The sequence below is a fragment of the Neophocaena asiaeorientalis genome, unplaced genomic scaffold (genome assembly GCF_003031525.2).
Source record: "Neophocaena asiaeorientalis asiaeorientalis breed wild unplaced genomic scaffold, Neophocaena_asiaeorientalis_V1.1 scaffold148, whole genome shotgun sequence".
NCBI lineage: Eukaryota > Metazoa > Chordata > Mammalia > Artiodactyla > Phocoenidae > Neophocaena > Neophocaena asiaeorientalis.
Window position 1 is genome coordinate 786,086 of NW_020174050.1, and position 14,175 is coordinate 800,260.

Below are 14,175 nucleotides of genomic sequence, written 5' to 3' on the forward strand. Positions count from 1 at the left end.
ACACTGAGGACGAAAGTAGTTGTACTGAGTTGTTTACAAAGTGTCTGCTCACTGTGTGGGGAGCCAGTCTTATTACTTGTCAATTCTTGCTTTTTTGTGCCATCCCAACCCCATTATTACATAATGCTGTGCTAAAGGATTTTTCCCTGTTTTCCCAATTGAATCCTACCCTTAAGAGGAGGATATACTATTGCTAATGTCATTCTAAAGAAAATATTGCTGGCTTTGAAGCCATGTAAAAAATATTTCAATATTTTGACATTTTTCTTTAATTTGTTCAGTCTTTAGTGATGCATTCTTTTAGTGTATGCAGTATCTTCAAGGTGAAAAGATTTAACATCTTTGTTAGTAATTTTTGGAAAATATGTATCCTATTGCTTATGCTTTTTTTGCGGGGCATGGGGTGGGGATATGCGTGTGTTACAGAATATATTTCTTCTGCTTGATGTTTGATCTTTGAATGAAGGGTTCTTGTTAGCCTAAAAAACAAAAATTCAAGTAATCATTATAATAAGGTTCTCCTAGGATGACCTTTGAGTGGGGATAGCACTTAGTTTAGTTCTATAAGTTGATTTTAAAAAACCAATTTCTTTATCATACTTTTGTGTATATTATATGATATTTTATATATGTATATATGTGTGTATATACATATATACACACACACACATATATATATATATATACACACACACATATAAATTGTTTGTTCTTGTTATGCTAAAGGGAAATAATAGGTTGTTTCTCAGAGATACACCTTCAGGGACATGTGGCCACAAAGGTTTAGTTATTCGTGTCCCCGTGCATTTATTTCCTCTAAAGTAGCTCTTGAAGCTCTTGTATAAGTTTACATTGGACACTGAATATGTACTAAGAAATTTTGTTTGGAATTGGTGTCTTAGAGATTGCAAGGTAGAAGGCAAATCATTTTTTTGTCTCCTCTTTGCTCCCTCTTCACTTAAAAAGCTTTTCTCTGTAGAAAATAGCTTTTATGCATGAAATGTAGCTACTTGGGCTTCCCTGGTGGCGCAGTGGTTGAGAGTCCGCCTGCCGGTGCAGGGGACACGGGTTCGTGCCCCGGTCCGGGAGGATCCCACGTGCCGCAGAGCGGCTGGGCCCGTGGGCCATGGCCGTTGGGCCTGCGCGTCCGGAGCCTGTGCTCCACGGCGGGGGGAGCTATGTGCAAGGTGAAATCTGGTTAAAACAAACACTGAAAGTAACCACAGAGAGAAAAATGCCACCAAAAGTACTAAATCACTTCTTCGCACATGGTGGGATTTTATAATACAATTTTATGTACAGAAGCTTCAATTAATATTTTTAAAAGTAGATCAGAGTCACCCTTTGCCTTCTGCAATCAACCGCTAGTCATTACAGTCATTATAGTTCTTTGGAGCAGTTCAGCCCTTGGAGTAGGCAGGAATGAGTACATCGCATGTATGGTGAAATAAAAGGTAATATTCATATTGGTAAGAATCTTTATTCTTTATGTTTGATATGTTTACGATAGCCATCATAATAGCATATTCACGTGGCTTCATTCCCCTAGTGACATCACACATGAAAAGAAAACAAGACAAGTTTCTTTTAACACCTATATTTTCTTTCTATTAGGGCGTGTTGGAGAGTTTCCTGGGCACCGCTGTCTCTGGAGCCGTCTTTTGCCTCTTCGCTGGTCAACCACTCACTATTTTGAGCAGCACAGGACCTGTTCTAGTTTTTGAGAGGCTTCTATTTAATTTCAGCAAGTATGTATATACATATCTAACTATAAATTAGAATTGTTTAATTGTGGACCATTCGTAGTCTAGGTAGAGCACAGAGTAGTAATTAGGCATAACAGAATACGAGAATTGTAAGATTTGGAGGTTGAAAAGCCCTTAGAGATTAAGTCCTCCAGCACGTGTTTACGTTTGCTTCAGCTGAGGCTGCGATGTTCTGTTACCTCTTGCCTTCCCCCATGATTCTCTGCCTTGTTGTCCTGCTTTGTGCCTCTGGAAGCTGGCCGCTGTGGACTGCAGCACTCAGGCTCCTTTGCCCTCTGGCTTCCTGCAGAGCCCCAGGAACACAGGCAGGCAGAGAGGTCAGGGCGTGTCTGCTTCCCACCTCACTGCCTCTGCTTCACCAGGCAGTCTGGCAGTGTGTCTGTGTCCTCTGAGTGTAGCCCCTGTCAGGTGGCTCCTCCCCCCTGCCTCTGGCCCTCACCAGGCTCTGGTGACTCTTACTTCCTTGGCCTTTTCAAGCCAGGGGTCAGAAATGGCTTCCTGATATTGCTAGTCCCTGAGTACTTGCCATTTTTTTTGTTATTCATACCTCTGTAAATAGTCCGTGTGTTAAGTTTTCCTCAGAATCGCATTGGAGATTGGCTTCTGTTTCCTGCCATGATCCCGACTGACACACTAGAGAAATGAAGTGGCTTGTTCAAGGTCACGTGGCTCGTCTGTGAAAGAGACTGGGTGTTCCTGTGGTCCACTGCTCCTAACCCCCATTCCAGCGTTCTTAACTAAAGATACATTTCTAGACTCAAATGAGTAACAACTAACATTTATTGAGTGCTGACCATGTACCAAGTATTGTCCTAAGCACATTACAGGCACTCCCTCATTTATTTTTTGTAGCAGTCCTATGAGGTAGGGACTGTCTCCTGTTTTATAGATGAGACAGCAGGCATGGAGTGGATAAGCAAACTGCTGAAGGTTGCATCACCAGTCGTTGGCAGGGCTGGGATTTGAATTCCTGCTTTCTGACTCCAGAGCCTACGCCTTTTATGGAATCACTAGACGTTACTACTGGGCATGACAGTTGTGATACCAGTATTTTCTTTTAGAAGTTGATGGATCATTTTAAGAAGGGGAAAATTGAGTTAAGCAAATTATCCAAGTGACCACAATAGCACACAAATAGTTTCAAAATCAGATTGGGAATTCTGGTCTCTTTCTAATGAACTTAATATGTCTGAGAGAGAATTGCCTTTACTGGCAGATTTCAATACCCAGACAGATGGCAGAATTTCATACGACTTGCTAACATTCCTTGTTGGAATTTAAATATACTTCTATTGTTATACATTTCTAGGATTTTAATATTAGAAATGTCATTACCTACTTAATGCCTCATGGACATAAAGACTCATATAATGGCCTTTGAAACTGTGTGTGCCATCAAAAAAGATCACAAGAGAGGAGGGGATGAGAATTTGAAATGAGTGTTTTGAGAACTGGGTTGAAAAGAAAAGCAAGGGTCTTCCAAGAATTCAAAGTCCCAAATTTTAAATAGTGTTATGTTTTCTGTAGATCATTACTACAAATCACTCCATCAATTCTCAGAAGACCATTGGAAAGAATTCTGCTCATGTCAGTTTATAGAAAGAGTCAAACAGTTTATATATATTTAAGAAAATATTGTGGGAGACAAGAAAGCCTTTGTGGAAAGATTAAACAGGCATGTACTATAAACAGGAACAAACATGTGCAACCTTTGCAGAAAGATTTATTGGATGCAATGTGATCAGAGCCTTAATCTACAGAAAATGTTTGCATCATGGTTTGCTTTAGATAATTGTAGGATAGAGATTATTTCCTTTCACTAAGAAAGTTCCTTTCTCACTTTCCCTTCTGTTTCATCATATTTGGAAACTTAAACATAGTTTCAAGTGATTTATTTTCAAATGGTTGTAAAGCAACAAGAAACATTTGAGAAACTGTGTTTTAAATCCATCACTGGGCAACATGTGACACTTATGTGGCAAACCTTATTCTTTAATTCACAATACTATATCATTTGCTTACATATCATAACAGCAATGGTAACATTTTATACAGATACAGAGTATTTGTTTAGATCACTGTTTCCCAAGGTGTGTTTCATCATTTACTAGTTTCATTAGATGCCCCATGAAAAAACAACTTCTGTGATCCCGGTAGGTCTGGGAAGTGCTGTACATTATATTATATCCCCCTCTTGGTCATTCACTTTACACTTCAGCGTAGTGAGGGATCTGAGAAGTCGTTCAGTAAAGAAACTGTTTTGCCCTGATTTCCCCCATCATATTTTACCTTTTTTTTTCTTTTTGGGAGAAATAGGTAAATCCTTGTTTTATGAGTTCAGTGGACTCAAACAGTAACTCCACATAATCCACAGATTTATCTCTGACTTGGAATACAGGTTTTAATATTTGCCCTATAAACTGGGGAATCATAAAGGCATATGAATGATATGCTGTCACCTTTTAAAATTAGTAACAGAATGAAGGAATAGCTCACAACTTTGCAGAGAACATGTAGTTTTGTTTCCCCAGTTCTGCTGTCTCTTTTGCACTATTTTTACACGTTTATCCCAATAATAGAGAATTAGATTCCTTTTCCTTTTCTTCAGGAAGGATCTGAAGGAGGTTTTAACAGTGTTCTAAGCCACTTAGAAACTTCATAATTAAAGTTGGATTTTAGCCTGTATAATTGTCATTTGGTCATTTAATAATTTCTTTCTTATATTCTATGAACAGTTTACTTTTGGCCTTCAAATTACGATTTTCTTCTATTCAGTTCCTGGATTTAATCATTTAGTTTAGGGAGTTTATTTGTCAGTGGCTGATTTCTGAAGCATGCTTCAAATGTGAGTTCTTCAGTTTGTCTGTACTCTTGGGTTTATGCTGCTCAAAACTATCACTTAAAATCTCTAGAAACACTGAGTGTTACCAAAAGGATATGCGCCCATTTTCTCCTTCTCACTCACTATAGCTTCTTTGGTCTCTACTATCATTTCCTTTTTAGAGCTTGTAACTTTTTATAACCTAACTGCTATTTAAACTTGGCACCAAGGGGACTGCTAGTCTTATTGGATGTAACATTGCCTTTTATTGTAGTCATTACTGTTGATCGGCTTGTTTAAAGAAGTTCCTCATCTTTTATTCCTCTTTCTTCTTGCTGCTGTAAACATATCACTTTCCTAACTAATGGAGTGATTGGTATTAGTGATTTTATTTGGGTTATTCTTACAGAGCCAGTCTGGGAGTATTGAAGTATTTTAGAGGAGCTATTTTGGCATATTGTTCAGGTCCTAAGATTTAAGTTTATACATACATTTGTTTCCCCTTTGTATTCAGACTGATAGTGTTCCTGACCATTAGCTGGTGATTAGATTTATTTCTCCTCCTGTTTGTAAACATCAATTTTGTAAACAACCATTAGCATTCTTAGAACAAATTAAGATGGCTCTAACTTTCATCTTGTTAGGGAAGCAAAAGTAGATAATTGTTTAAAACTTTATTTTAAGGAAAAAGTCTGTTGGCTCAGAAGTAATAAAACTGTTTCTGAGCTCTGACTCACTGTGTGATAATGTAAATTATCTCAAATTCCTAGAATTTAGCTTTTTCTTGAGTCTACTTATCTCAGAAAGACATGCATAAGATTAAATACTGGGGTTCCAGACGTAAAGGGAACTGTGAGGGAATGCCAGTGATGTCTTCAGAAAGATTTCAGGAAATCTATAGAAGATAACTTTCTACCCAAGTGTTACTAATCTCCTGCTTTGGTAATGTATTCCAGTTTGTGTGATTTGGTGAGAAGGAAACAGAGGACAGTGACTTTAAGGCCCACCCTACCATGAGCTAAATATAAATTAGACAGGAGGAACCGTGCTGGAATTTTTAAAAGGAGCAGTCCAAGAGTACAGAGATTTGGTTTCTGGTCCAGCTCTGCCATTAAAGCCTTGGCATTGGGCTTCCCTGGTGGCGCAGTGGTTGAGGGTCCGCCTGCCGATGCAGGGGACACGGGTTCGTGCCCCGGTCCGGGAAGATCCCACATGCCGCGTTGTGGCTGGGCCCGTGAGCCATGGCCGCTGAGCCTGCGCGTCCAGAGCCTGTGCTCCGCAGCGGGAGAGGCCACAACAGTGAGAGGCCCGCGTACCGGGAAAAAAAAAAAAAAAAAAGCCTTGGCATTGGATAAATGACTTAGTTTCCATTGGCCTTGGTGTCCTCATCTATAAAATGAGGCATATTTGACCAGTTGGCGATTAGTCAGGATTCTCCAGAGAAACAGAACCAATAGGATGTGTGTATACATATATAAGAGATTTATTATAAAGAAGTGGGTCACACAGTTATAGAGGGCTGGCAAGTCCAAAACCTGCAGGGTGACCCAGAACCTGGAGACCCAGGAGAACTGATGTTCCAGTTCAAGTTCCAAGGCTGTCTGCTTGAAGAGCCTTTGCTACAAATCAAGTCCAAAAGCAGTCTGCCTGCTGGAGAGTCCTCTCTTGCTTGAAGGAAGCTGGTCTCTTTGTTCTATTCAGTTGAAGAACTGACTGGATGAGGCCCACCCTCATTATGGAAAACAATCTGCTTTACTCAAGTCTACCAATTTAAATGTTAATCTGATCAAAACCACCCTTAAACATCCAGAATAATGTATGACCCAATATCTGGGCACCTTATGGCCTAGTCAAGTTGACACATGAACTCTAAGCAAATTTAATTCTAATATTTAGTAAAATTTTTAGTTGGTCATCGTCTGGTTACCTGTGATAGGTCATCAGCCAATGACAGTACTGTAACTGTCTCTGTCAAGTCGTAACCTGCAGGCATGGCTTAATTCATCTACCAACTCTTTATTGGAACCCTTCTATGCTCCGGGCACTGTGCTAGGTAGAGAATTTGAATTTTATTCTAAGAGCAGGGAGAAGCCACCAAAAGGTTTTAAACTGGGACATTTGATTTACATTTGAAAAGGTCATTTTGGCTGTGATGTGGAAAATGGCTTTGAGCAGGACAAGCATGGATATTAGTAAGGAGGTTCTTAATAAGAATCAATCAAAGACTTCTTGGTGGCCCAGGCTGGGATGTTGATGATGAAAGTGTTGATACGATGTCTTTGGGAAAGTATTGAAATATGTGGCTGTCAGTTGTCAGAAACTCATTGTCTAAAAGCAAGGCCATCGAGCTTCAAGTATGCATGATCCTTGATTTATTTTTTTCTCACACAAGAAATGAGATTACCAGTAACTGCTTTTGCATTGCAAATGATGAGGAAAAAAAACTATTTTAAAACACTCTCCACATAATTTTGAAAGAATCAATATGAAATGGTAAAATGTCAACACTTGACCCATCTTTTCCTAAATGTGAATCTTAAACTAATTTACTTGTAAGAAATGGAAAGGGCATTGAAAAAAAAATGGCCCACTTAGATGGAGGCAACCTATTCTAAAACTGTGCTTCACACACAGCTTCAGCAGAAGGATATCATGCCTGTGAGCGAGCTTCAAGAGGAGTGGTAGTGTCTAGTGGTAACATGGCAATGCAGCCTTTCTTGATCTAACTACAGCCTACATATCTGATCCCATCTCCCTGTGTTGGTGGCACTTGGTCCACAGGGAGCATTGCACGCAGTTTCATGCCATTTGCCTTTTTGAGTACTCCTTCCTCTTCCTGGCTTGGCCCTCCCTGGTCTATCCAGAAAGTTCCCGCTTATCCTTAAATACCTTGAGTTTTTTCTGCAACTTTATCTGTCCCCCAACCCACACCAGCCCGAATTAGTTACTCCTTCTTCTGTGACACTCTGTGGGAACTTTAGGTGTCTCTTAGTATTTTATAGTGTGATTATGTTTATCAGTTAGTCTTCCTCAGTAGACTTTGATGACTTGGGGACAGAGAACATATTTATCTTAGCATCTTCCTTAAGCAGAAAGCCCACAAATATTTATTGAGCACATGCTGGGTACCAGTGTTATGCTTTCAAATTGTTTATTCTGTAAATTCTTTAAAGGCAGGGATTGTCTTTTTTGAATGAGAAAATTAAATGAGGGGATGGAAAAAGATATTTCATGCAAACAGAAATGACAAGAAAGCAGAGGTCACTATACTCATATCAGACAAAATAGACTTTAAAACAAAGGCCATAAAGAAAGGTAAAAAAGGACACTGTATAATGATAAAAGGATGAATACAAGAAGAAAATTAATGAGTTATTTACATTCAAATGTTATGACTACTTTTGATGTACTTTTCTCAAACTTCTGGAATTATTTCTTAGTGGTAGCCTAATGTCACTAGACCAAATCCTTAAAGGTAATACTTTCTGGATAAAATCAAGAATGAGCTTTATATATAGTGGCTAAAAGAGATCTTGTATTTTTAACAATCATTCTATAGTCATTTGGTAGTTTTGTGTTATTCTTTGTGTTCCTTGGAGGAGGAGTCTAAATGCCTTTCTGCCTTCTTTCCAGGGACCATAATTTTGACTACTTGGAGTTTCGCCTTTGGATTGGCCTGTGGTCAGCCTTCATGTGTCTCATTTTGGTGGCCACTGATGCCAGCTTCTTGGTTCAGTACTTCACTCGCTTCACTGAAGAGGGCTTCTCTTCTCTGATTAGTTTCATCTTTATCTATGATGCTTTCAAGAAGATGATCAAGCTAGCTGATTACTACCCCATCAACTCCAACTTCAAAGTGGGCTACAATACTCAATTTTCCTGTGTTTGTATGCCTCCCAACCCAGGTGAGGACAGCATGCTTATGGTATTTCTGCTTACCCTGTGTTTGGAGGAAGCCGTAGGCTCCATGCATGCAAACTTTCAACACGGTATCCCGATCCTCAGGAAAGGGTTTTATTTTCTCTGAGAAATCATCCTGCTGAATTTATAGTCTCATCGCCTGAGGTATCTTAGCCATGTGATTCAACCAGGAAGTGAAATCAGGAGCTTTGGAATGTGAACATAATTGGCTCAGTGCTTTGAAACTAACTCAAGCTACAGTATTTGCAAGGAAATTTTGGGTACGTTATTCTTGATCTTCTCTGATAGGTGAGGAAACCAGCTATCTATATAACATATTAAGGACCATACCAACCTAGTCCTCTGAACTTCTGTTCCTTATTTTGCTGCTTCTTTTTTGCTGTAGGGATCTCTTCCTTAAGTAAATTCTAAATAGATTATCTTAAACTTATAGAAGAAGCAAGATACTAATTCACTTTATATAATTTGAAGCATGAAATTAAGAAAGAAATTCAGACTAGAGCCACCTAGTGATAAAGTAGAGCTTTATAGTTCATCTGGGCTAGACCACGTAAATAAGAAAGGAAAGGAAAGGAAGAAACAAAAGAAAGAAATAAAAGAAGGAATATTATGTTCTTGGAGAAGATTTATATTCTATGGTTAGGAAAGCCATAAAATTAACTTGTTGGTAAGGAATATGATTCTATACATCTTAGCACTTTAACATCCATCTTGCTAAACCTGGGTCAGCCTCAGAACCTTGTCACAGAACAGTGCTCAATTTGATCTTTGCAATTTTTTCTTGGAGTAATTCATTATCACTTTATAATATGGAAGGCATTTGGGGAAAAAAAGATTTACTTTGGGGAAAGTTGCTTTACATCTGCTTTGGTAGAATGAGGGGTAGACATTTGTGTCAGACAATTAAATGCTAATAGTGCTCGTGATCCCTAGTTGTAACATTAGCTACAGGTCATCATCCCTTAAAATAAAAATTGATATACTTTTTGACTAAGGTCTTGTAGCACCAGAAGCACAGCAGCGTATTGAGGGCTGTGTGAACCTGGGCTTAAACATAGGGCACATTCATGTAACAGCCATTTATCTATACATTCTAAGGAAAAACCACTTACTGTTTACAGTAAAACAAACATGGTTTTGTTACAGACTAGAATGTAAGATGCTTAATTCAAAAGCTCAACAAGAACTATGAAGAATTGTAATGCTTGTGCAGGCTGTGTCAGATGACTCCTGGCTATTTTGCTGGTATATCTGCCACCTTCTCTGCCACTTTGGTGGAGAAGTCTTATAAGACCCATATGCATCTTGAGAGGTGAGAGGAAAGAGAACAGTATCTCCCTAAAAATGGGTCAGTCAGTGACACTGGTGAAAAGATAGGGCATTGTTGGGTTTTGCACTTATGGATTCTTTTTGTCTTGCTTAAGGAAAATCAGCTCACATTAAAATAAATCCCATGCTTATTAAAAGCAAGCAGAGACAGGTAAAAAGTGGAAATTTGAAGATTCAGGCAACATGGTTGCCGTAGATATAAAGACCTATTATTGTTAAGATGTATACTGATTAGAAATATTTCAAAATTTAAGAAGTGTTTGGAAAAGAGTAAGCACTTAATACATAACAGATATGATTAGAACCAATTAAATATCCTCCCCAGAGAGACGCAGAAAATGTGTTGCCATTACACAACTCCTAGAACTCTTCCTGGGAGAGAAGGGGGTAAAACTCTCTCTAACCGTGCATCCTGGACATTGCAGGGGAAGTCCAAACTACACACATTCAAAATATCAGATCACAGACATATTTAATTGTGGGATTTTGAACTTTTCTTTTTACTTATTTGTTTCTATCTATCTATATATTTATTTATTTGTGGAAAAGTCTGTGTGCTGACTTCTTAGGCATTCTAAGTAATCATACGTTAAGACTTTCTAGAGGAAAAAATATACTGCCAGCTGTTTGGAGGTTTAAAGTGTTCATGAACCAAATGAGGACTTTGTCAGCACACCTGTCACAAAGATCTCCCTAGTGTCAGCCCCACACCTACCTGGGGCTATTGGAAACTTGCATTCATTGTTTTAATTGGATGCTGGCAGAGAAGGTAATTTGAAACCAGGGAAGACATATCTGAATGCGTTTTCATTGTGAAAAGTACAACAAAAATTTTACATGTAATTTTCCTTCCAAGAAGGATTTCTGTTTTCTTGAGAAAGTGATATTGAGGCTTGAACCGATTTTACCCATGCATAGCAAGTGCTGGCTGAGGGGGTGATAGATAACTTTTCCTTTGATCTGTTTTCCCTAGGTTGTATAAAAAGTCTGTCCTAAATAGCTAGGAGCTGTCTTGGAAGGATTCTGACAATTCCACGAACTCTAGGGGTTACCAATAAAGCAGCGTAGCAGGGCTTTGAAGTCAGAAAATCTTGTATTCAAGCCCCTCTTGGCTAATGCCCAGTGCGTGACTTTGGGCAAGTTCCTTTACCCAAGGAAACTTTGCCTCATCTTCCTTACCTATAAAATGGGGTTAATAATAGTACCTTCCTTAAAGAATTGTTTTGAAGAAAAAAATGAGGTCTTACAGACAAAGCATTTAGGACAGTTTCTAGTAAGTAAGTAAATGTTAGCCATATAACAACCATTATTATTGCTGTTGTTATTTATTAAAATTTAGGGTTCATAAGTATGAATGACAGGACAAGCAAACCAGACTTCATCATCCTCCATTCTAAGCAAATGTTGTTGGGCAGCTGGCTCATTCTGCAGCAAGACTGTTGGTTGCACCCCTTAGTTTTAGAGTCGTTCAGACGAGTGGCACTCATAGAAGATTATGTATGTGAATGTGAGGGATTATTTAATCCATGGAGATGAGATCTGTTTCTGGTATGCAAAAAGGCAAATGGATATTTGCATTTTCAGGACAATCTCATGTTTTACAAAACCCTTTTTAAGATGAATGATCATATATTTCTCCCATAACCTTAATACTTTTTGATAGAAGACTGCACAGACCCACCATAAATTTAGTTCTTCATGACAACAAACTGAAAACCAATAGTGAGAGAATAATACAGTTGTATATACAGCTAGAGTAAGTGTTCTAAAAACAATAAAAGACTAGTCTTTCATCGCAACATGCACTCCTAGTAAAAGAATTCAATCAATGAGCCAATAATATTTAAACTGGCGGATGACTTGTTTTTCAACACTGGGACAGTATGTAAGGATGAACCAGCAACTGCGCAGATGGAGTCATGATCCTGCAAACTGAGGAATGATTTTACAGGAAAGGAAATAGGGGTCACTTAATCTCTAAGAAAACTATATCCATGGCCACAATAATATTGTGGCTTTTTTGGTGCTTTGTGAAGACAACTCTTCTTCCCCCCTTCCTGATCTTTCTTGTTCTTACTTGCTTTCATAAAACTTCATCATCTCCCGAGTTTCCTTTTCTTAATGCACCTTTTCGTCCCTTCCTCCTGCCCCCATCTGCTGCTCAGTAACCCGTCATACACCTAGGTTCTCATTTCTTGAAGAACTAAGGAAGCTCAGTTGCAATTGCTAGGAAAGTTAGCCATGAAATTTGACATATCAGTCAGGTTTTTATTAGCACCTGGTTTCTGTGCTAGAATTCTCTTTTCCTAGAAATAGGATAGTTATTAATTAATGTATTAATAGAGGTAATAGATGTTCTATTTCCCACTATGCCTTGATGGTTACATAGCAGAGGGTATATAGGAAAGAAGATGATTCAGTTCAAAAGCCCAGAATGAAAACTGAACAATATCCAGTTGAAGGACAATTCACAATATTTCATTCATCACCAACATGCCAATTTAGAAAACTGTTAGTGTGATAAAATATAAACCATAAGTTCTTTGGAGTAAAGGAAACTGAGTTTGAATTTTAGCTCTAGTTAGCAGTGTGACCTTGGGCCAGGCTGATTTCCTAATGTTATTGTTTTATAATCTGTGAGCTGGGTTAGTAATTGTACCTACTCTTAGAGGTTACTGTAAGGATTAAATGAAATAGGATATATAAACTTGTTTGGCACCTAATAGTAAAAATTTGTTGCTTCTCTCATTTCTCACTGTCCCACAAAAGATGCCCCAACAGTTAAGTCTTTTAGTTGTATTCTTTTAAAGGGATTCACACGTTTAACTTCCCTAGAAATGGAAGTTAAATTTAAATTTCCATTTTAAAATTCAATTTAAATTTTCCTAGGAAAAGATATTGACTAGGCTTCACTGTAAGCTTACCAACAAACAAACAAAAACCAAGGTACTGTTGTAGATAAATATGAAACATTGAAGTGGTATTTAAAGGGAAAAATGTTAAGGAGTTCAGTGTATCATAGTTAGATCATTTAATACTGTACCCCGGAATCTCAAGACTACAAAAGTGTTGTACACTATACACAGTCATGTAGAAAAAGGCTTTAAAGTCCCAGAGGTGAGATACCTAGTTCTTCTAAGAAGAGTCTATCTACGTAATTCATTCAAAAACATTAATGCGGGCTTCCCCGGTGGCGCAGTGGTTGAGAGTCCGCCTGCCGATGCAGGGGACGTGGGTTCCTGCCCCAGTCCGGGAAAATCCCACATGCTGCGGAGCAGCTGGGCCCGTGAGCCATGGCCGCTGAGCCTGCGCATCCGGAGCCTGTGCTCTGCAACAGGAGAGGCCGTGGCAGTGAGAGACCCGCGTACCGCAAAAAAAAAACCCACAAAACATTAATGCTAGAATTCTGTAAATAGGGAACAGGAGGTAGACTTTCCTCCTTCTCTTTCCCCTTCTCCTTCTCTTCCTTCTCCTGCCTTTTCTTCTTCCCCTTCTGCTATCAACAAAAATTTACTGAGGGTGCAGTTCATTGCTTTTTAAGAATTGTGCTACTTGCAGTGAAGCAGAACACACACTTACACATGCATGTACACACACATACACACATATATACACACTGCTTTTTATAAAGTGAGTTGTTTTTTAATTAGTGTTAATTACTTTTTGAATGAATAAGGTCAGAAATTCATTTGACGTAGACTTTATAAGTAAATTTCTACCCTAGTACCTTTGTTCATTTGCCTAATATGTCAGGGTTGCAGTGACTGTACACTCAAGGGCATTGTTATTATTTTGGAAAGGGTCAAAATAAATTTTCTGACCAGGTGTTGGTTTTGTATCTGGAGGGGAAAAAGGCTTGCTAAATATGATAAACAAATTAGAAAAGCAAGGAAAATTGCCTCAAGGGGATAGACACTATACTCTTAACAGCAGGGGTATATCTTATCGATTCAGTGTTGACTGTTCCAGGAAGAACATGCTTAGTAATGGATGAATGATTAAGAAGAATAAAGCCTTTCTCAGGCACCCAGTGCATCACTGTCTGTAGTATCTCTAAGTAAAACATGGCCTTTTTCCTGGCATGAAACTGTCAGACCAAGTCAAGTGATTGGAAGTAAGCATGGCTTCCATTTCCACACCTTGGTTATATTTACAACATGAGGAGGCTTCCAAATGCTTTAAAACTATCGTCACTAGAGTGGAATTTCGTTACCTTTTTTTGTATATAATTTTTCTATTATCTTAATAAATTCTATGCAGCAGCATGTCATAACCATTAAAAAGAACTGCTGGATCGTGTCTCCTGTGGTCCCATATTATAGTCAATATGTGCTTCAT

General features: G+C 38.5%; 1 protein-coding gene across 5 annotated transcripts in view; it reads left to right on the forward strand.

Moving 5' to 3' along the window:
• SLC4A4 (solute carrier family 4 member 4) overlaps positions 1 to 14,175 on the forward strand; it is a 295,337-nt gene that overhangs the window by 206,245 nt on the left and 74,917 nt on the right. For all 5 annotated transcript variants that reach the window (XM_024754102.1, XM_024754101.1, XM_024754105.1 and 2 more), the window contains exons 12-13: positions 1,615 to 1,748; positions 8,221 to 8,492. In XM_024754102.1, coding sequence (XP_024609870.1) covers positions 1,615 to 1,748; positions 8,221 to 8,492 — 406 coding nt within the window. The remainder of the gene's footprint in view (positions 1 to 1,614; positions 1,749 to 8,220; positions 8,493 to 14,175) is intronic.